The sequence below is a fragment of the Salminus brasiliensis genome, chromosome 5 (assembly GCF_030463535.1).
Source record: "Salminus brasiliensis chromosome 5, fSalBra1.hap2, whole genome shotgun sequence".
NCBI lineage: Eukaryota > Metazoa > Chordata > Actinopteri > Characiformes > Bryconidae > Salminus > Salminus brasiliensis.
Genome location: NC_132882.1, coordinates 14,204,542 through 14,228,390, shown reverse-complemented (window position 1 = coordinate 14,228,390; position 23,849 = coordinate 14,204,542). Strand labels below are relative to the sequence as shown.

At 42.4% G+C, this 23,849-nt stretch overlaps 1 protein-coding gene across 12 annotated transcripts in view; it reads right to left on the bottom strand.

Annotated features, from left to right (window-relative positions):
• Positions 1–1,057: 1,057 nt before the first annotated feature.
• Positions 1,058–23,849, bottom strand: part of ptk2ab (protein tyrosine kinase 2ab) — an 83,701-nt gene continuing 60,909 nt past the window's right edge. For 11 of the 12 annotated variants that reach the window (XM_072679500.1, XM_072679492.1, XM_072679494.1 and 8 more), the window contains 14 exons: positions 23,655–23,770; positions 23,315–23,415; positions 22,771–22,860; positions 21,667–21,871; positions 16,616–16,727; positions 11,953–12,039; positions 10,656–10,805; positions 9,663–9,794; positions 7,047–7,109; positions 5,051–5,090; positions 4,703–4,806; positions 3,068–3,223; positions 2,612–2,692; positions 1,058–1,889 (listed from right to left, as the gene is read on the bottom strand). In XM_072679500.1, the coding sequence (XP_072535601.1) occupies positions 1,677–1,889; positions 2,612–2,692; positions 3,068–3,223; positions 4,703–4,806; positions 5,051–5,090; positions 7,047–7,109; positions 9,663–9,794; positions 10,656–10,805; positions 11,953–12,039; positions 16,616–16,727; positions 21,667–21,871; positions 22,771–22,860; positions 23,315–23,415; positions 23,655–23,770 (1,650 nt within the window). In that variant the 3' untranslated portion in view covers positions 1,058–1,676. Of the gene's footprint in view, positions 1,890–2,611; positions 2,693–3,067; positions 3,224–4,702; positions 4,807–5,050; positions 5,091–7,046; positions 7,110–9,662; positions 9,795–10,655; positions 10,806–11,952; positions 12,040–13,555; positions 13,874–16,615; positions 16,728–21,666; positions 21,872–22,770; positions 22,861–23,314; positions 23,416–23,654; positions 23,771–23,849 lie in introns of all 12 variants that reach the window. The other variant, XM_072679503.1, reaches the window with a different exon arrangement.

Below are 23,849 nucleotides of genomic sequence, written 5' to 3'. Positions count from 1 at the left end.
ATTAACAAGCTCAAATACGTGTGCAAAGAAAGCATCCCACACAATTACACCACCAATTACATTAGATACGGGTCTTTTTTATTCATTAACCATTTATGGTCACTCTAGTAAGCACAGAATGCAGATGATAGCGCGCCTAGGCCTAAAAATAAACTAAAAATAAATGGTAGAAAACATACCCTTAAGTACACTTAACAATTCTTAAAACGATTCCAGATGAATACATCCCAGAAAGTCCAGCACTTTCAGACCAGTCAGCTGGAGTGTGGAATCTGTGCTCTTCTCCAGCATAGCATCTTCAGTGCTTGGAAAGGCCAGGCTGGTGTTATTCCTTTTCTAATGCAGCCAAGGGAAAAACATAAGAGCCGTGACAGACAGGACTGGTAAAATGTTGCATCAGTGTTCTCTTAGGATCTAGGAACATTTTATTGGTCGGTCGGTTCTGTTTACACTGATAAGGATCCTGCAAAGCACATATATGCATTGATTTGAACAGAAGGGCGATATATGTACACCTCTTATTTTTGAGCTTCGTTATCAGCAGATATAGATGAAAGAAAACCCAAAGAAGATAAACATGAACCTATTGGCACTGTGCCAAATGCTGGGTGTGTGCTAGAGGGGTATACAGCCCTCCAGCACTGAGCTGTGGAGTAGTGGAACTGTGTTCTCTGGAATGATGGTGCTCCATTCAGAGGAGTTGGGGAGTTGAGGATGAGGTGACCTTGTTAACACTCGTCACTCGTCACAGCAATGCTCCGAGATCTAGTAGAAAGTCTTTTCTGGTCAGTATTCTTCACCTTCACTTCACATCTTTCTCTTTCTCTACACACACACACTCACTCTCACTCTGTTGTAGTCTCAATATACACTCCTGATGCAGTCCGTTTTCACGTTCAGCTGTCTGCGGTTAAATTTTTTGGTATATATGTTAGCAAGGGGTCCACTTGTACTGTTACACACTATTTGCACTGACTGTAGAGGACTGCAAAACAAAGGTTTGCACAGTTCTGTACTCGTAATGGTCATGAAAATGAAAAAGAGGCTTTGACTCCGTTGTTTCTTTTTTATTTTCAGTCATAACTTTATTTTAATCCTAGGTGGCACATGGCCAAAATGTACAACCCTCTCTTTCAGAGTCCTTGAGAGGCAGAGGAAGCCCTTGCTGCACATCCAGACAGAACACAGTGAAACATACTTAAACGTTATGCAACACTGGTGAGTGCTCTAGAGCCCATGTGGAGGTGTTTCTAGATTTTGTTCAGTCTAGCTGTGGAGCAAAGACTTGCCAATGAGATACAGAAATTGCAGATACAGTGTGAAGATGTCTTCTGTTCTCCAGAGACCTATACAACAGCTCGGGATTTCCGTTCCAGTGGCTTTTCATCAGTTTGGGTCTTCTCCTCATAGTACGTTACAGCAGTCCCTTGCAGACCCCATTATGAGCACTCCTGATAGCGCTGGCATAACTGATCCAGCAGCTCCTTCACTTCAAAACCCACAGAGCTCCTCAGAGGCAAGCTTGAATGAGAGCATGGAGTCTGTGAGCGTACTGTGAATTCTTTGACAGAAGTCCGTGCTGGTGAGTAGTGGGGCGCCTGCCTGCTGCGGGTGCGCTTCAGTCCAGCAGAAGCCCCTCCATGCTGTGGGGGAGGCACCAGGCTGGGGCATAGGGGCTAGTGCGGCCGTGCCTGACCCAGTATCTTCAGTCTGGCCTGGTCGATCACATCCAGCAGGTTTTTGGCGTCCACAGCCAGCGCATGGGCAGCCGTCAGCATCTGCTTCTTATAGTCCTGCTGGAGACTGGTCATCACATACTGTTGGGCATGCTTCATTTTATTAATCAGCTCAGCCAGATCAGAGTTGAGCAGCTTTTGAGCCATCTCCACCTAAAAGGGAAGAAAAACAGGTCAATTTGCAGAGTACAATAGTGGGTATTAGAAACAGAAAGGTTCTCATGAGCAGCACAACAGCAAGTACTAGAACAGATGGGGATGTGGGACACAACCGAACAAGCTACATTTATGAAAGTAGTAGATTCTCGTAATGCTATGGTAAAATCCTCTGTGAATTTTGACAATAACTGGATATATACTTCTTCAAATTCAGTTTTGTTTTTCCAAAAACTGAATTTACTATTTTTTGTTTCTCATTTTATACCCAATTTGGAAGGCCAATTACTCAACCCCCATTCATGTGAACTTCCTCTTTCAGTAGCAATGCCCCCAACACTAAGGGTGTGACTCAACAGATGTAAAGTCGGCCACCACCTCTTTTCGACCTGTTTTCGAACTCTTTTTGAAGCTTTGATTGCTAGACAGCCAACACACTCCATAGCTGCGATACAACAGCTAACAGACACCTGTACTGACCATCACCATACTAGAAGTGATATGGGGAGGAAGTGCCATCAACCCATTCCTGAGAGAGCAAGGCCAACTGTGCTCTCTCTGACTCCAGCTGCTGATGGCAAGGGACAAAGTAAACATTTCAATACATACAAAAATGCATCATTCAACAAGCAATATCTCCCTTTCTCAACAGAAATACCACATCAGGTGCTACAAACATAAATATGCATAAACAGTAAATACTGGGATCTAATACATACCTCTCGGTGTGTGTGAGCTGGCAATAAGGGAATCGTCTCGTCCACTGTGGCCAGTAGATTCCTCAGTGCTAAACCAACCTCCTGAAAGATCGATATCATTTTAGCACGTCAAATAAACAAGATCACAATGTCATACCACAATTATGTTCTTTTATTGAGCTTAATTATTAGATCTTCTGCAGGACCTGTAATAATTTTGGAGAGATATAATTCAGATTTTTTTCAATTTCAAACTAACACTGTTTATAATAGCTCACGCCAGAACTGGTTCAACATTTTTATTTAGAGGCTTTAGACAAAACCAACACACTGCAGGCTCTTTTAACATCTTTTCCGAACTCACAGTACTTTTCAGCACCTTATTTTTTTAAAAAAATTTTTAAAGACTCAGTCACGGATATAAATAACAATAACACGGACATACAATAAAAAATGCCATTGAAAATTATGACATACCTTCACCATTGGCACATACTCTTCTGGGGGAGCTGGCTGGATTTTACTTGACATCTCAATCACAGCCTTCACCAGCCCCGTCACATTCTCATAGACTTTATCATTGGAGCGGTCCAGGTTAGCTGTAGGGGGAGAGCTTATCTCCTGAGGCTGGATCTAAAGTAATAAAAAAAAAATACAATACACAATAAAACACAGCATGCAGCAACTCTGAACAAAAGGCAAGAAGAACACTTCGTCATTTACACTGTCCACGAAACTAAAAAATTTCACCCTCAGGATATTGTATTGTAATTTCAGATTTTCAATAGCAGGTGGCGGTACACTACACAGAAACACTTACTTTCATTTAGATTATTTATTCCATGCCATAGACCCTTCCAAATTATTCACTGTGGTTAGACTGTGTTGTAAATTACCAACTAATTAAGATAAGCCCTGTATTTATAACCCACAATAATTCTACAGACTAACCGCAAGGGAATCTGGGTTGGCACTGAAAAAATACAAAGTGCCTCTGAATAGAAACTCTCCACATTAAAGTTTCCACAAGGGTTCTTACAGAAGAACCATAAGAACACTCTTAAGGGCGCTCTTGAGTCAAACAACTTGTCAACCACAAGACGTTTCATGAATACCAGCCCAGATCCGCCCTCTTGTTAGAATGAATAGCCTAGTCTCAGGCTCCCAATCAGTGGTGCCAAACAACTAGCTATGGTTACACACCATTTTCACACCACACAGGGTTGTAAAAGGACAGAGACCTTTAGTTAGCCACTGGAACAATGTGTTGTGTTGGCCATTAGTAAGCTCTTGTTAGCAAAGGGGTCCACTTCTACGGTTACACAGGAAAACCAAAGTCTAATTACCACCCCCCACTCAAACAGTTCAGACCAGTCAGACAATACTTTACTTGTTGCCACAAGAACACTCTATAACCTGCCTGTCAACTTTAGGAATTTTGCTTTTTTTATATTTGGGAAAAAATAAAATGCAGAATGTGTAAAACCATGATAAGAGTGTCTTTCTATCCTCTAAGTTGACAGACATGCAGACAAAGGCACAGACAGAGTCCACTCAGTGTTCTTACCCTCCATGGCTAGGAGTGCAAAACAGTGAGGCGAGTGCAGTGTGGCACAGAAAGGGAGAGAAAGAAGGAGAGAGAAAGAAGGAGAGAGAGAGAGAGAGAGACAGGTGGATTAATGTACAAGTGATACATACAAATGCATCATTTCCCCATACATTAAGAGAAAGAGACAGAGGAAGAGAGAAGGACAGATAGAGGCAATTACAATACCAAACTGTAACTGACAGCTTCTGTAGTTAATCAAATACATATTCACAACATTTCCAGCAACTCAATCATCAAAATCATCAATGTGGCTTGTACAAACGTTTGGGCGTCCTATAGAGTCAGTCCTTCATATCAACCCCCTGGCAGAACATCACAATTGATAATAATAATAATAATAATAATAATAATAAAGAAGACTAGCAAAAACAAAAAAACATGCATTTACAAACTCCATACATAGCACTTACTCCCGGAATAAAAGCATCTACTGCCTAACAGTGTGTGTGTGCTGCTGACAGCCAGCTTTGGCTGGGCCTCTGTCCAGTAGTGTGTTTCTCTACCTTGACTCCATCATTGTAGCTGTCAGCAGGGTTGAGACAGGCCGCACTGGCTGGATGGGTGGGGGCCCCAGGTCGAGGAGGCTTCTTTGGAGGAACAGCATGATCTGGGACAAACGTCACGAGCAGACAGACTTAGCACATAGATCAAAACCACTGGCAATATTTATAGTCTGGACAGGATGCTGATATAATGATATACTAGGTAAGTGCTGTCAGGGTGGAAACTGATGGCTTCTAGGAAGTAGAAACAATTGCACTAAGCAAGAAAGTAACACCACAAACATGAGTCATCTGACACTCCTTTCTGTTGAAGCCCTCACAGAAGAAATATCCAGCCCAGATATTTACCCGCTTTCCCCACAGGCTGGTAGATGTGCTGGTTTCCTGCCTGTATAAAGAAACACAACTACCATTAGTCAGTGTGAAATACCGAAGAATGTCCAGTTTAGCCTCTTCATTGTTGTGCTCTGAGTGAGTGGAGAGCAATCCAGATGCTTGACATGCCTTTATGCGCACACACACTGTGACCACACCACAGAGCATCACAGAAGAGAGCCCAAAGTGGCAACAGGGACCAGCCCAGCAGACATGCCTAGCTGCACTTGTCCCACAAGATGTTCCATATATCCCTGATATCCACTGCTGAGTGAAAGGCTACATCTACAGTTGTCCTGAGAAGCAGACGGTATGTTCAAGAGTGTCCATCTGATCTACAGTCTGTAATTATAGTGTAATTATAGTATAACTGTCATACTATTCTGTTATGACTGTGTACATGCAAGTGATAGTCATAATAACAAGACATCATATTCAAGGCACATAAGGGTTCTAGAGACCACATATCTAAACACAATCAACTTCCACTTTTGTGCAGCGTTGGCAGGAACCATGTTCAGCACTTTTAGAACTGCAGATAGAGATACTACTAAAGTCCTTAGCGAAGTTTGGATAAAATAAATACAAAAGGTGATTAAATACTTCTCAAAAGCCCCTAATTAGGTGTATCTGCCTGGTCATAGACCTAATATTTAGATGAGCAGACTTAATTAACATCCCTCTACAACACACACATTCTGTAGCAGCATGAGCAGGGTGAAATGAGACTTTTTGGGGGGGGCGGGGGGCATCTACTTCTGGGTGAAATGTTAGCATGGGCGGGGGAGTGAAAGAGCAAACAAACATACAAACAACTGGCCAGACAACAGACTGAAGGAGAGATAGATTATCTAGATCTGGCTAGCTTGAATATAGGCTATAGAATATAGAATATAGAGAGATGGTGCATAATTCTGATAAAACTGGGTGGGCGGAGCAAACCTCATCAACCTTGTGATGGAAAGTGGGAGCTGCAGTTGTTCCTGTCAGGCATAGGGGGGCACTGTAATGCGATTGTGGAATTGGTGCCTTATGGCCTACACTATGTTCAGAGAGAAGTGGAGAGAATGAAATCCTGAGGAGAGGGGAAAGAAGGAGATCTAGCTTCCTAAACTCAAACCTGATACTAATCTCAAGTTAGAGAGGAAAATAAATCTGCGGATTCTCTCTGGTATCTACTAGCAGGAAGGATTCTGCTCAGTCAGAACAGCAGATGCACAGATATACTTAATGCTTACACGTCACAGCCTGTGTAGGGGTCAGGACTGTGGAATGTCCACTGCTGTCCACAGGATGCAGCAACATCTTTAACTGTCAGTCCTTTTTCTAGTTTTGTAGGTTATACTGTATGTCATACCGTGTCCTAAACCACATTTAGAAAGTCTGTGAGACATAACGGAAGTGTGACCTAAATGACACTATACTCTTAAAAAAAAAAAAAAAAAAAAAAAAAAAAGGTTCTTCAATGTTTTTTGAGCAACGCCATAGACCAAGGGTGTACAAGCCCAGTTCTGGAGGATTGGTCTCCTGCAAAAAACACCCACTTTGCCTGATAATTAACTGGTGAGCTGAATCAGGTGTGTTCGAACAACTATCGAACAACTATGTGTTCGGGCAACTATCGAACTGTGCTGGAGGCCGGCCCTCCAGGACTGAACTTGTGCACCCTTGCCACAGAAGAACCACTTTTGACATCAAGTGAAGGTTCTTTAGATCATTAAATGGATCTTCACACTCCCACATTTATCTACAAGCATACATCATCTTTATGGAACCAAAAGTGGTTCTTCTGTTAAACCGCTTAAAGAACCATTTGAAGAACCTTCATGTTGAAGGGTGTATCTACATATAAAGTGCCCATAACATCCATTATGCACATGTCTGTCCAGGTCATGTGAATAACATACAAAGGACTGTTTATTAATTTAAAAATTCCATCCTGGAAAACAAACATCCGAAAGCAACTCACTGGCCCCTGGAGAGTGCCGTCTTCTCTCTCTATACTGCCTCTGGAATTCCTCAAGTCTGGTTTCTGAGACAGGGAGAGAGGGAGGGAGAGAAGGGAGAAAAATCAGCATATCAAGCATAAAGTTTCAGAAAACATTACTTACTATACAAAACATACAATCACAGTATCAATGCAGCATGTCTTAAGCCAGACTGTAACACTGGGTAGAGCAGAAAACACATAGTTCTATACCAAAGCACCAGAAATGTGGCCAAAAACATATCATCTACATGTCTCACACACACATACACACCAACACACACACACACACACACACACACACACACACACACACACACACACACACACACACACACACACAAACACAAACACAAACACACAATTCATCTAGTGCATTTAACTAGATTACAAGAGAAACTCTGGCTACTTTCTACAGCACAAAAGTGATCCAGAATTCGCCCAGTACATCACTGTCCATGACCACTCAGCTACAAAGCTACAGTTTATTTGCCCTTTACAAAACTGTACATATCAGCAGAAGACCACACAAGTGTATACAGTCCTCAGACCACACAACCCCATCCCTGCCCACTACTGTACCAGTTTCCCAAAGCAGGACTTGAAGACCTGCATCCTATGGGTTCTTCCTTGGCGTTTCTTTCTAGCGTGCTGTAAGTATGCAGATCTGAGCACGGTTTAGCTCCATTCACAGAAAGAAGTGTGTGCCGAGTGGCGAGGCTCCTGTGGTGAGGCATGCATGCACCCACACTGAGTCACTCCCGCCGAACGAGCCTCAACTTAGCTACACCAACTCCTCTTCCCCTTGCCCTTCTCTCCACCCTCCTGATCTTCCCCTCTCATCTTTCTTTCTCTACCTCTTCTGTCGTCTCGCTCTTCTTCTCATTCTCCCCTCCTATCTCCCCTTCTCTCCTCCCTGTTCCTTTGTGTCTCTCCCTTCTCCCTCTCCTCTTCGTTCCTCCAGCCTCACCCACTGGCACGTGCCCACCATTTCCCCCACAGCTGAAGAGATGCGGGGGAACGGTAAAAAGAAAACCCTTCTAGCTACAGCAATTTAACTTTCATCAGTGGCGGGTCAGGGTGAGTTTAGCTGCTTCACGCATCAGTGCTAACACAACCCTCTCATTACTCAGGAATTCTCTGAAACTGCACCTGTATCGTCCATACACACTGGCTCTGTACGGAAAAGCCAAACACAGGCGTCCAATTCAAAATTGGACGCACAGCTTTGTGCTGGTGTCCCTTTGCCTGTTTTGTTGTTTGCTGTGAGCTAGTTTTAGCTAGGCACAGGAAGCAGAACGAGGCTTTCTATGAGACAGGCTGAAGATAATGACAGTCGAGTAAAAATAACTTGAGGGTTTCAGCCAGAGCCCCACATCCTGCTCCCTCGCTCACTCTCTTTTTCTCACACACGCTCAGCCAGTATTACACAAGCCCTCGCTTCCTGCTTCTCCAAGCTCAAACATCATGTCTGTGCAATACCAGCCAATCACAAGAGTATTATGGGAGGTATGTTACACAGAGGAATTGTGGAGGTTTATACATATTATGTGCTCAAATGTTTGTGGACAGTCCTTCGGAAGAATGCATTCAGCTTAAAAAACTTTAAATTGCAACCACTGCCGACACAGACGTGCAAATGCGCACATGCACAGCTTGTTTGGTGCCTGTACAGAAGTATGGCAATAGAATAGGACTCTCTGGAGCAGACAAACATGAACCTAATGCCACCATGCCTAATGCCAGGTGGTATCAAGCCCACCTGCACTGAGCAAATCTGTGATCTCTGGAAGGATGGATGGTGCTCCATCCAATACTTTCGGAAGGAGTTGGGGAGTTGGGAATGAGGTGGGGTGGTGATCATCTTACATCCTGACCTCACTTATGTTCTTGTTGCTGAAGGCAATTAAATCCTCACAGGAATGCTCCACAATCTAGTAGAAAGCCTTCTCTGGACCGTAGGGACCGTTACTTAAACAAAAGCTAAATGAGTAGGGTTATTACTCTAGGGTTATAGGAGTTATGGTTTTATGACAACCTGAACAGTCCAATAAAAGGTGTGATCTGCACCAGGTAACAAATTTTTAAAATGCAGCGCTACCTAGTGGCTACTAGATTACACATAACATCCTGTAAGTATGTACATCACTGGTCCTGGAAAGCAGTGGTTTCCAACTGGCTTTTAGTGACCTAGACAAAAGAACCATGATTACAGGGAACTGCAAACTTCTTTCCAGCTTTGTCTTTCTTGGAACCTTGAGCAAACCTAACATATCCGAGGCCCTGTTGCCTGGAAAAATAAAATAGTGGTCTTTAGGAAAGTTGGTAGAGGGAGCTCTAGCCCTTACTTGAAAAGCTCTTACTGAGAGAGAGACGAGTGAGGGTGCAGAGGGTGGGAGAGCATGAAAGCAAGCGTGAGAGCGAGCTAGCATGAGAGAGAGAAAACGAGAGAGCGAGCTAGCATGAGAGAGAGAAAACGAGAGAGCGAGCTAGCATGAGAGAGAGAGAGAGAGAAACAAGCAAGCAAGTGAGATTAATCAGAACAAGTGAACACAGTACAGCAGCAGAAGAAGAATACAGAAGAGGTGCAGTAAGTACCATCAATCGCTCCTCCTGCTCCAGCCAGCGCTGGTCATCCTCCATCTGCTGCTGCTGCATTATCAGCTGCTCCTCCATCAGGTGAGGAGGGAGCGACGGCCCCCCAATGCCTGTTCTCAGCACCCCGCCATCCTGACACACATACAAAAAAAAACACATACACACATTTTTAACCACATTTAGAAACACAATGATTTCACTATTCCTTTACACTAAAGAACCTGAACTGTGCTATGGGGAGGCTCGAAATCCTGATTACGAACATATCTGACTGGAGGAATTATTTACAAAGCAGAGATATACGCCAATCAGCCTTAACATTAGCTGAAATTCCTGAAAAATTCCCTCACAGCTGACAGGTGAAACACTAATTCTTTTCATCTACAGTAGCATCGGTCAGTGGGTGGATATATTAGGCAGTAAGTGAACAGTCAGTTCTTGAAAAAGATGTGTTAAAAGTAGGAAAACGGACAAGCATAAGAATCTGAGCCACTCTGACAAGGGCCAAATTATGATGACATCAGGCAGGGCTTTGTGGTTTGCAGTGGTCAGTAACTACCAAAAGTGGTAAAAAAAAACAGTAAACTGACAACAAGAATGTGTCCAGACTCACTGGACACACCTTAAAATTCATAGGACTTAAAGAATCTGCTGCTTATGTTTATGTGCCAGATACCACAGGACACCTTCAGAAGTCTTGGTGGTCCATGCCTCGAATGGTAAGATCTTTTGTGGCGGCACAATGGGGACCTACTCAATATTAGCAGGTGGTCCTAACTTAATGACTGATCAGTGTATAGACAATAAAAATGATACACAGGCATTTTTTGTATCTTTATGTTTAAAAATAGCCTACGTATTTGATTTGACACCTTCAGATCCCAATGTATGACTGATGCATACTCCTACTAACAAACACTCTGGTCAACAAATCTACAGGAAATCTATTGGGACTAAGTCAATCAGCTACCTGTTGTGCTCCTCTACACTCACCTCCATGTTGGGGTTCCACATAGGAAGCTCCTGAGCGGCTCTGTGGTGGTTCCAGCCATCATGGGGATCAAGGCCCAAACCTGAAGCCTGGGGAGGGTACATCCCACTGGGCATAGAGGGCATGCCAAGAGGACCTGGGTAGCCCCCAACCTAAAGAACCAGCAGAGCTATAATTAGTCGTATAGCTACCTGACTGGTGATGTAGTAGACCATGAATTCATCCTTCCATTCCCAAGGCCTGTGGTTTGTTTTTAAAGCTGGGAAAGCAATGACTTCACCCTTGACTTTACAGTTCTGAGATTACTTACATGTGGTTTAATACGCTATTAAGCTTATGCCAATGCTTTCAAGACCGATAACATCTGGCATATGACTGGGATCATCAAATAGTAGCCCACAGGCCAGATCCGGCCCATGACTATGTTTTCTCCAGCCCCAATCATTCCTCCACCCCCCCATTCTGTTAAAATGATGTGGAATATACAAAATGAATAAAACACTGAACACAGTTCTACTTCCAACACCATTTGAAATAGAAGCTTAAACAGAGGACAATAGGAAATGTGGCTTTTATCCAAGAGACAGGTGCTAAAGAGGTTTCACAAGGTTTAAGGAATAGTGGCAACAGTTTTATTGCAAACCATTAAAAGCTGATGCTAGCCAACCAAAACGAAGACCAACGTAGTTATCCAGCGTGTGGGAGCCTCTGGAGCGGTTAAAGCTAACGATAACCGACCAAAGCAAGGGCTGATGCGGTTACAAAGTGCACAGGAGAGTTTGGAGTCTATAAAGTGGCTAAATGTTGATGCTAGCTGACTAAAGCAAGAACCAAATGTAGTATCTGGCACGTGGGAGCCGCTGGAACAGCCAAAAGATAGCGCTAGCTGAATGAAGCAAGAACCGATGCAGTCACTCTGCACACAGGACCTATGGAGCGGCTAAAACTCTGGACCCAGGCGAGAACCCAGGGGGGACAGCAACGCCATTCAGTAAGAATAATTAAGAATAATTACATAAAAGAGTTGTGAGCTAAACTAGTTTAGACGATGCTAGGCAATACAGGTACTGTAGGTAGTCCCAGTGAGCAGCTAATCAAAGCAGAGCTCATTATATTTTTGACAAGCCCACCATTAAAACAATTAAATCAGTGCATTTTATTCTGGGGTAAAATAGCAGGGTTGTAAACAGAAGTCCCAAACTTTGAATTTATACATTAAAGAACATGGATAAATAAATTCATTATTAGGCTCTTAAACCATATATAAGTGGATACTGTTGGATAATTGTACATGTGTACCTGAAAGTGATTGTGCTGGCCCATATGCTGAGGACTGGGGTAGAAACCCTCACTGGAACGCGGACTAGGATAACCAGGTCGGCTGGGCTGAAAACACAAACACTTTTGTCATTATATGCACTGAAATTACTTTGAATTAAAGGTTTGCAAGTTAGCAAAGATAAATCAGGCAAACACAAAACTGGGATGGTTTTGTGTGAACAGGTAGTCCTTGAACGGGGGGAAAAAAAACAAAAAAAAAACAGGCTTTAAAAAGGCAAGCGGTTAGTTAAACATCCAAAAAAGTAAAAATGCCCTTTGTATGAACTGTTATTTAGCTGCTAGTCATACATGAGGAAGGGGTGGGATGGATATTAGAATTTACAAGACAGGATTTTAAACTGAAGGCAGCAAGTCCTCTTCCAATTGGTTGAGATGTTGTGCCACATTCAGCTGTGGATGGAGAAAGCAGTTTAAAGGCACGTCTACCTTATACACCCCCTCATAGACAGAGTCACGCAACCACCCCTCCGGGGGAGCAAGGGAGGAAAGATCCGAAAAGAGGAAAATAAAGAGTGAAACATATAAGAAATATAAGAAACAATCGAGTCAGAACGGGGCAGGGTATAGTAGCTAACTGCTCCTTGTGGTCTGTGGTAAAATGGATCATTACTGTAACTAATAATCTTTTAGTATTTCTCAAACAAGCACTTCATTTACCCGAGTTACAAGAGTTCATGCACATCCATGTGAGTGGCAGTCACAATATGCTTATCACACAAATCCCTTGTATCTGCAAAATGACAACTTTACAGGAGAAGGAAAAATACCTTCTCAAAGGAAGTTAATGTAAAAAGATGTTTTGGAGCATTTCTACTGACCCATTCATCATGACATTTTCATACAATTTGAAGGACAGCTGTTCAAATTATGTTAAAAATGAAACAACACTAAAATGCAAATACAAGTTTTTTGTGCGCCAGCAAAGTTTAAGTCCATATAACATGCATTAATGACAAAAAACAACTGAGCTGCCAGTATTTACACCTATTGGTCATTTCATCAGATATACCTACAATACACTGCAGCACACTTTATTAACCACCCTCTGCCCCAACCATCTGTGGAATGGGACCACCACTGAGCAGATATTATTTGGATGTTGGGCCTCCCAGCAGCGACACTGAAACTAGGGTGGCTTGTTATAAGACGTCATTTATACAGTACAATTAAATTCTTCTCATTGCATATCCCAGCTTAAAAAGCTTGGGTAAATAGCATACGGCCAGCTATGCCGTGGGCCTCCTTGGAACAGAGAGGGTTATGGGTCTTCTGATCAAGGGCCCAACAGTAGCAGCTTAGCAGACCAGGGCATCAAACCCACAACACTGACCTATCTTGCTAGTACACCTTGTGGTTAAGTAGTAGCCCTAAATTGTAGTCCTAGCCATCAGTGCTACTGCAAACCTACAAAATGCACATCCACAGTTCTTGTATCTGAATAAAATGACCAAAGAATATCGGTATAAGTGAAGTGTATCTAATAAACTGGCAACTCAGAGCATTCCATTATTATATGGATATATAAGACCCCCTCTTGTCCAAGTAAACCCATCAGACCTGCCTGTGGGAGGAAACAGTAAGCATGTTGGGTTGGGATTGGCTGATGCATAAAAAAGCTGGGTGGCCCCATATGGTTGCGGTCAGGGCAGTGAGCAGCTCGGGACTCCGTGGGGGGCAGAGAAGGCCTCCTACAGAGCCTAGGCCCCTGGTGAGGCTGGCTGGGGGTCTGGGAGTGCAACGCTAGTGCAGGGACAGCAGGGGGCTGACAGAAGCGGAGGAGTGAGAGCTGGGAGCCAAAAGCCTTCTGCGTAGCACAAGCAGGAGCAGCAGACAAATAGTCCATGCTAACACTGTGCTGCAGGGAGGGTCTGCGGGAGGGCTACACACACACACACACACACACACACACACACACACACACACACACACACACACAAACGCAAAGCCAGCCAACACAAGGACACCACATACACACGACATGGATGAAAAGAGGACATATTTAGAGAGGCGTACCAAGGACACATACACTTAGCAATGGCAAACATGTACAGTGCTAGCAACCATGCTAGTGTGACAAGACGGACATGGACACCTGCACTGAATGACTGCATGGTCATGAAAAAGCTCAGCAGGGAGTGAAAGCGTGAGTGAGTGAGTGAAGCTCTGTACCACACACAGAGCAGCAGAAAGAGCACAGGCTGCAGAGCTAGCTGGAGGTGACCAGCCAGGCCCATCAATCACCAGCAGTCAAACACTGCTAGTCTTTATGCCTGACTTTCAGACGAAGTTGTGGAAAGAATTCTTAATAAAAACATGAGAGAGACCAGCTAAAACCCTGTACGGCCGGTATTATAGCCACACTTCAATTCACTCAGCTCACTCTACATAACTACTTAATGTATAAGTGGGAAGGTACCAAACAAATCATAACACACTGTGTGCACAGGGTAGACAGGTCTGCCCTGCTGTGACTGAGGTGATGAGGAGATGTGTATTGTGGTGACATAGATGAGATCATACAGTCTTATGCAAAAGTTTGGGTAATTTTTCAGCCCGTTTGAGCATGCAATTCCTTTTTATTTTCAAAATTTAACATATTTGAAAACATTAATCATACGCTGATCAGCCATAACATTAGGTGAAGTAAAAAAAACGATGATCTTTATCTACAGTGGCATCTGTCAAGAGGTGGGATATATTAGGCAGCAAGTGAACAGTCAGCTCTTGAAGGTGACGTGTTGAAAGCAGGACAAATAGGCAAAACTAAGGATTTGATCCACTTTAACGAGACCTAAAGACTCAAAAACCTCTAATGGCTGGTCATGACTGGATCATGAGCACCCCCAAACCATGCAGGTCTTGTTCCCGGTATGCAGTGGTGAGTGGTGAGACAACCAGTGAAACAGCAACAGTTATTATTGGTGGCCAATGCTCATTGATGCTCATTGAGGCCCCACCTCATAACTTTCAAGACTTAAAGGATCTGCTGCATCTTGGTGCCAGATAGCACAGGACACCTTCAGAGGTCTTGTGGGGTCCATGCCTCAAACGATCACATCTGTTTTGGTTCTAATTTACAGCTGATCAATCAATTTTAATATGCAATTAGTTTTGCAATAATGTTAAATTAAGCAAATAAAGAGTAGCTATGCTTTAGAATGTGCACAGTATGTTTGATGTACAGCAAGATTGTATGTGAACCTTATATTATATTTCATTTACTTTTAAAAATTCATTTAAATAATAACAAAACACTCTTTTTTTCTAACTGGAGAAAAACAGGGAAGGAAATCATTATAAATCTGGTATTACTATGTAAATCTTGGATTTCTAATGCAAGAAAGAAAGAGACAGAAAAAGTGGAAGCTGTGGAAGGCTGTGATGTAGTGGAACTGTACACTGATATCTTCATACTTTTGGACACAGTGTAGTTGCTGAATCTTACATCCCAAAATGAATAAGTGTTCAACGGAATCTAAAGCACTTACTGAGGGATACAGTGACTACATTCAAGCATATGTGCAGAGTGTCTTGAGTAAGTGGTACAGAGCATATCTATGAAGGAAGACCGGGATCCAGCCATAACAATGAGTCAACGTCATGACCATGGTTACGGATCCTGATCCTTGAGTTAACACACCCACTTTATCTTAGAATGGGCTTGTTATATGAGTAGTAGGATCAGGTATATTGAAGCAGGAAGACATTAATACATAGGGAAGCCGGGGGTGGGGGTGGGGGGTTTAGGAACAGCGTTAGGGACCGTTGCCATATGACAAACACCCAATCAGCATCAGAACTGAATGGAACAGAATGGAAGATCTGTCCATCTCTTCAGGAATTAAGCATTACAATCACAAACTCAGATAAGGTAAGATAAGTGGAGAAAGTCTTGGATTAAAGGATATGTTTGCTTTTTTAAAAGCAAATCACTTTAATCCTAGAGATTTGTCACTGAGCTGAGAGAGTGGTAACTTTCACAGCTTTGATGAGAGAGTTTTGGTGTGGAAACCTGACTCCATTAAAATCCATCTACCTTATGAGGAGTCTGGCTGAGTTGGATTAAACCAGAGCAAATACAGCTGTGATGGACAACATATTTGTTTCCAAAGGTCTTGAACTTCCCCTACATCTGCATAACTCATTGAGAAGTGGGGATTTTAGATTATAGCAGATTTATATTTGTTATTTAGCAAAATATGTGAAAATGTGTTAAAAAATGAGGTAATAAGTCTTTAATTTTTCACTTCTAGTTGAACATAATAGCTAGATTCTTGAACAGACCCAACAACATACTGCGTTAATCAAATTAACAAGTCTGTTTACAGCGACATCCATTAGAAGACACAAAGGACCTCTTTAACAACTACATAGAAGATGCGACAGATGGGATCACATTAATAATGTCAATCAACGTACAGTCAATCTGGCATACATCCTGGAAACAACAGTGCAAATAAACCACTGACAGTACATAAATACAGTAAAGTACTATATATATATATATATATATATATATATATATATATATATATATATATATATATATATATATACACAGACCAAGTCATAAAGCAAACATGATAATGGAAAAAATGCTAGTTAGAAGTAAGGTTCTTACTTTTGGGGGCGCCTCATCTGATCCCCCTGAGTCCCAGGACACGTTGACCTGCCGCCTCATCTCCATCCGACTGCGCTCCTCCTGCTGCGCCTTCTCCTCTGCGAGGATGGTGCTGGAGAACGACAGGAAAGCGCCACGGTGAGCTAACAACATCCCTGCTGAAGTGTGAGCGCAGACAATGGGAACAAATCCAGTCACACGTGCTCCTACAACTAGAGCTCAGCACACTGAGGCTGTGTTTAAGACTGAGTGAATGCAGGAGTCTTAATCCAGGCGTGTCTAAGCAGGCAGACCACAGCCGACTTACAGAGAAAAATGAGATAGCCCACGTCCAGCTAATGGTAATAATGCACACTTGTTTTTGTAGAACAACTCATGTGTGAAACATCAGAGGTGGAGTTTACCCAATAAAAAAAAACAAAAAAACAATGATGGCATTTAAATGACTCAAAGCCAAGCTTGGGCAAGACCACTGACAATATGTCAGTCAGTCAAACTAAAACAAGACATAATATCTTACCACGTCCACAACACACCATAGTTCTGCATTTGACATAATATACAATGTATAAACAAACACTTCATCTTTAGCCATAAACAACCCATCAAAAGCCATTGAAGATATCAAGCAAGTTTACGAACAGCGAGCTCTCTATAGCGAGCATACTAACTAAGCCTAGTCCACAACGAATTCTGAGCCAAGGTAAGTGTCATACCTGCTGTGAACGTTGCAAGTTATCCTTTGAAGACGTGAGTGGAAAGATGCAAGAGGTGTGAGAAGCACGGACACTCAAGACTCGATGGCGAGAACACCCAGCAAAAGGCCCACAGCTTGGCTCCACAAAAAGATATTTTTAGAAGCACTGTTATCCCTGACAGGCTCAGCAAGTGTGCTGACAGCAGATGAATGAAGGACGAGACAGAGGGAGAAAACACCTGTGCTGATCATTCTAAAACTCCCCTGCACACACGAGACTTCTCGGGTCTGTGAACCCTTTACCTACATGTCCCACTTAGTCTTTGCTGCTCACATCGCTTCCAAAAGAGGGCATGGCTGGTATGAAGCATATTTGATTCATATTGACACAAATCAGATGATCTAATTACATATAGCCAAAAATGTAATGATGGGGCTTTGTGTTCTGATTCCTGTAGCACCCCACATCAGATTTAAAACCCTGACGCTGGTCTACAAACCCAAAACTGGACCAGCTCCTCCCTAACTGATGGCAATGGTCGAAACATACCATGAGGCCTATGAAATTGATGTATGGCTTCGCTTGACACACCATCCATTAGGACTTCTGGAAGACATGCATCTAGACATTTCTCTGTCCTGGGTGTCGAATACCTTCGAACACAGACTTCAGACTAATCTCTTTATCTATCTATCTCTTTGTCTATTGGGCCCTACTCCAAAGACCCTAAACAACCGTTTTGACCAGTACTGAACATACTGCTGTATATACAGTGAAAGCAACACTAAAAACCATAACCATAACTTCATAACTTGTGCTCCACAAGAACAAGTAGATCCAAAGAGCCAACCGTTTAGTGAGTGGATAATTTTAGAACATGCAGGAGATTTGTTTTTTGCAGATTTTGCAGTGTACATACCTGCATATGTCTACGCCAAACATTCATTTGAGAGTGCATGTGTAAAACAAAGGCAAGGAGAAGTCTCCTGCTGTTTCTTGTCTTTTTCTCTTCAGCTAGACCGCTAAACGTAACTGGGCAGCCTGTTACACTTGGCACAGGGCCACCGGGTTTAAAAAGGGAGGTGGTTCTAGCAAGCACGTGCATGTGATGGATTGCAACTGAATAGCACAGAACCAGTGTCAGGAGATTAGGTAGTAGATTAATAGCAGAATGATCACATACATTCAGACTTCCAGCCTGCAATCTTACGCTCAAAGCTATGTGAAAGATGTTTATAGACCACTCTAAGAATACAAAGCCAAAAGCATACTTGGACACCAGTATGGTTTCAATGTGTGTGTATTGGCTGAACACATGGTTGTGGAGTCTTGGAGCTGAAAGCAGCCTGAAATCATAATGATCCAACAACCATCTCTGATCAAAAAAGACAGGGTGAAGGAAATCTTCATCCTTAGATCATATGATCAATAATTCACTTACAGACTGCTCCAAGAAGTTAATGGTGCAGCTGCAAGGAGAATGCAGGGTAAAGTCTTCCAAACGGACTTGACATATGATATCTCTTTAAATGATGATTTTTTTTTTTAGTGGAAGGCCAGAACTGTAACAGAGGTTAACTCAGATGGGTGGGCTTTGTAAAATGATACACTGCCATTTCCATGTAATGAGGCAACTTTTTGTGACAGCCACTTATTTCAGATTTTTAGTATCCTACAGGTACAAGTGCCCATTTCTTTCTATTGTAAAGCTCTAGTGGTTTGCCTGTAAATTCCCTGAAAGAACATGGTTGGAGACTCCTACTAATGACAGAATGAACGTTTTACCCTTTTGTAACAACAATGAGGAACATCCAGGAACAATACTGGTAAACAGAGACTTCCAAGAAGTCTCCACTAAATGAAGTGGGATAAGCTAGAGCTGACAACACTCCAGAACAGTAGGAATTACTTGTAGAGTAATTATTTATTCATTATTACTCCTATAACAGCCTAACAAACAGAGTAATGCTTTTCAGAAACTGAAGCACAGCTTGCTTTAGCAACAGTGCAAAAAACAAAAGGAGAATACAAACATGTGCACACACAGCATTTAATTACATTTTTCACTAATAGATGATTATATTAGCCACACCTGGAAGCCAGTATCGTGTGCCTTTTATGGGCCTGATTCTGTGGTATAAATAGTGTTGAGTGCAAATATTTACAGCGTTTCCAGGACACGGCAGCGCAGTAGGAAAACCTAGGAAATGACTGATGTGGGATAGAGTAAGAGGAGAGAGAGAGAGGCAGAGACAGAGAGGGAGAGACCAAGAGATAGTCAGAGATTGAAAGAGAGAGAGAGAGAGAGAGAGAGAGAGAGAGAGAGAGAGAAACAGAACGGAAAATAACGGAGACTGATTCAGAGACCAGTGCAAGAGAAGTGCAAAAAAAAAAAAAAAAAAAAAAAAAAAAAAAAAAAGGTAGAAACCAAAAGAGAAATGTAGCACACGAGAAAGAGCGCAGAGTAAAACAGAGAGAAAAAGAGACAGAGACAGAGAGAGACAAAGAAAGAAATAGAAAAAGGGGAAAAAAAAGAAAGCGTGAGAGAGCACACAAGAGCGAGGCAGAGTAAGAGCATGTTTCAGAAAGGTTGTAATATTTTCCTGCTGCTCAGTCTTCCAGCATTCAAAATCTCAGCTGCTCTGTTTCAAATACACACCATCATAAATTTATTACACCTATGAGGGGCCCAAATAAAGCAGCCTGAAACCAATGCCTCATGTACTTAAAAATAACAGCCATAAATGATGCCATAAATGCTCCCAATGGTCCAAACACTCCAAAAAAAAAAACAAAAAACAAAAAACAAAAAACCCTTACACACCAGTGGAGAACCCTCAGAGTCTAATGACTTCCAGTACTAATCTTCTTACAACATTAGACTCTCCCATTGGTTATGACTTTCCTGGTAGGCCTGAAGGCCTAAAACTTTACCGTAACCACCAATGTTAAGATGAAGTGACAGCGTAATGAATCAATCATGTTATGATTACAACGTGTGGGAATGGTTTAACAGATTTGTCACTCCAGGCCCTCTGGAAGTTCTAAATACATCACTGGCTGTAAATACGGCTGGTAGCAAAACCGGTTTTCAGAGAAACAGTCTTTACATAAAGAGACACTGTTGAACTGCAACATACAATGTCAAAAAACTACATTAATATTCATTTAAATCTTAAAACCAATAATGAAACCGCTTTTAAAAAGCCTTTACTGTTCATGCTCAATCCAGAACGTCCGAAAAAAGCTCCAGTGCAGTGTTGTCAGCTTAGTGCTAACACACTACTAGAAACCCATTCAGTGGTTCCCAATCCTGGTCCTGGAGGAACCTGCTGCCTTGCATGTCTTCACAGTTTTTTGCGCTAACGCACCTCTGTTCAACTCAGAAAGGGCTTGTTAATTAATGGATTCTTTGAATCGGGAACCACTGCCATAAGTATTGATCAGATATAAGCATTATCACACATTAGGTTTTTTCTCCTGTTCCCTCTATTTTGTTGGATTTTTGACATTTGTGGCATGAACTGAAAGCCTAAGTCTAATAGTTATGGTTGATCATTGGTGTGTACTGGAAAAAAGACAGCTGGTTAAACAGTGAAACATAAATTTTCATTTTCCAAAAGATAAATCACTGTATTGGTTGCTGTATTGTGACTTCCTCAGAGTTTCACATCACTACATTCCCATGCCCTCCGGAAGCGTATTTCTCAGCCGTTACTGGAACTTTGTGCGTGTGTGCACATGAACGGGAATGCTCAGCTGACTTTACTCTTGCATCATTAGTGAGGTCTGTAGCATTTCTTACAGCCTGCAGCATTTAGCTTTCAGTTCTGTGCCTGTGTACAAAAATGGGTGTGTGCATGTGGGTGTCAGTGAATAAAGAAGCAGACAGATGGAGAAAGGCTGTTGCTCAGATAATGATGCCTATTCTTATGGGCTGACAGACAGGAAGTGACACAGACTTGCATGACTTGGGCAGGACTAGAGGGGGGACTTCCCCAACATTCAACTGTTTTTGAACTCTCCTGACCTATGACTCCCCTGCCAGACATAGCCAGGTACTTTGGCCACTTATGCAGGTCATAAGTAAGTTGTGTTGCCTATTTATTTAATCAAATGTGAAGGCTGAAGACAAATGCCCACAACAACCAGCCTCACATATTTACAGTTCTTGTAAATGTGTAAAGTACCACTACACGTTTTTAAGATGCACACAAAAAGTCCTCAAATTTGCATTCTCATGTTTTTAGCGCCCTCTGGTGTGTTATATCCAGCACACGGCAGACAAAACAAGTATTTAAAGCAGTAGACAAAACAACAAGCACACACCACACTCACGGATTCTGTACTGACCTGAGCTGTGCTTTGAGTTCATTAAAGCGGGGTCGCTTGCTGGGGTCATACGCCCAGCACTTGGTCATCAGGCTGTACAGGGTTGGAGGGCAATTAGGCGGCATGGCCAACCGCTCACCATTCTCAATACGGCCGATGACATCATTGTTCTTCACACCCTGAAAGGGTTTCACTCCATACATCAGGATCTCCCACATACAAACACCTGCAAACACAACACCAACAGCATGCAGAACAACAGAGCAGATGTCAATGTCCTTTTCTTGCCATAGTTCAATAAGAGTTCATGGTACATGGAAGTGGAAAGTCATGACCCTTGTTGTCTCCTCACTGAAAAGAAATCCAGCATAACATACTGACATATTGGATTGAAATACAGATAAAATGAGTCATAACACCGTCCCCTGCCATATGACTGTAGGTTCACTCCTCTGAGCTCTGTCCAATACTTAAGAGTGAACCACCTCTACAATACAGAAGTATCCCTTCTGTTATTTATTTACTTATTTATTTATTTATTCCTTTTTAGGCCATATCTGGGATCAATCGGGTGTGTAGTCACTGCATTACAAACAAGGTTAAAATTTATTAGCAGGGACAGATTTCACAATGTGTCTTTAAAGGTCATATAGACATGTTGCATATGTAAAATCATTCGCTTATAAAAATCAAACACGTTAGTAGTTCAGAGGAGGTGGTGTCACCTGTCCACGTAACCAAATAAAATAAATAGAAATTTGTGATGTACACCCAGCATCATTGTGTGTACCCCTGGGGCTGTGTGTACCCCAATTCAGTATGAAATAGTGGTGTTCTAGGAAACAGCTGCAAACTGCTCATGTACTGATAAGGACTTATATAACACAGACAGACTGGAGGAGAGGATGTGCACCAACGTGAGCTGAATGAGAGAAGAAAATTCACACTGTGTCAAATGTCTGCAGTGCAGCGGCTCTGTGGAACCAAGTCAAACACGGAGAAACAAAGTGATGAGTGCAGCCGCGCGCGCAGACACACACAGACACACAAAAAAGCTCACATTACACAATAAGATACTCTCTTTTACACAACTCCAACATCACTTACACACACACACACACTTACCAAACATCCACACATCACTGGATGAGGTAAAGCGTCTGAAGTTAATGGACTCTGGCGCCATCCATTTAATAGGCAGTTTCCCTTTAGAGGCTAGAGAGAGAAAGCAAGAGGGAGAGAGAGGCAGGCTCAGGTCACTTACACAGCAAGAGTGAGCTCACATCTAAATGCATAATAAGCAGGCCAGTATGAAACAAAGTGGAGCAGCTGCTGAATGTTCTACCAAAGCTAAAATAAATAACTATATATCTTAAACTAAGGCAGTGGTTAGCCTACAACCATGTCAACATGGAAATAGAAGGACCCAGTAATAGATACAGAAACTAGGACACGCAGTGTCGTTGATGCGAAGCACTGAAACCTATTTCAGTAGTGATAGCACCTCCTTGTGGAAAAACTTAGGAAGTTAGGGAGTGAGTGAAAGTGAGGGAGGGAGGGAGGGAGGGAGGGAGTAAGGGAGTGAGGGAGGGGTCAGGTGAATGAGGCGCTTCGCATCAAAAAAACTGTAATAGAGTAACCCGGATTCACTGGAGTATTAAGGCAAAACCTTTATAATAGGAGCTGTCCTCCATGTATCTGGACAGGCCAAAGTCACCCAGTTTCACACAGTCTACAGATGACACCAGCACGTTCCTAGCAGCTATGTCCCTGCAGGAGAAAGCAAACACCATTTTAAAACCACAGGGAGAAGCTGAATGGAACGTGCACCACTTCATATAGTATTTGAGGCTGGTTGGTATTTTTTCCTATTGTGGGGAAAAAATGAAAATGCAGACATGAGCAAAAACCTAACTGGAAGATTGTAGATGTAGACGTAGACTTCGTCTTTAAGAGGAAATGAGCTGGAAAACAAGTCTAGCTGATTTCTATGTGTGAGACACACTCACCTGTGCACAAAGCGCTTGCTCTCCAGGTAGGCGAGGGCTGTGCTGAGCTGATAGGAGAACAGGATCAGTGATGCTAAATCCAAGCCGTATTTGCGGACTTGCAGGAAAGACCGCAGCTGGGATAATAAGTGGAAAATGTATTAAAACATCATAGCATATAAAAGAAAATTGTTTTTTTTTTCTTTTTCAGTTGAA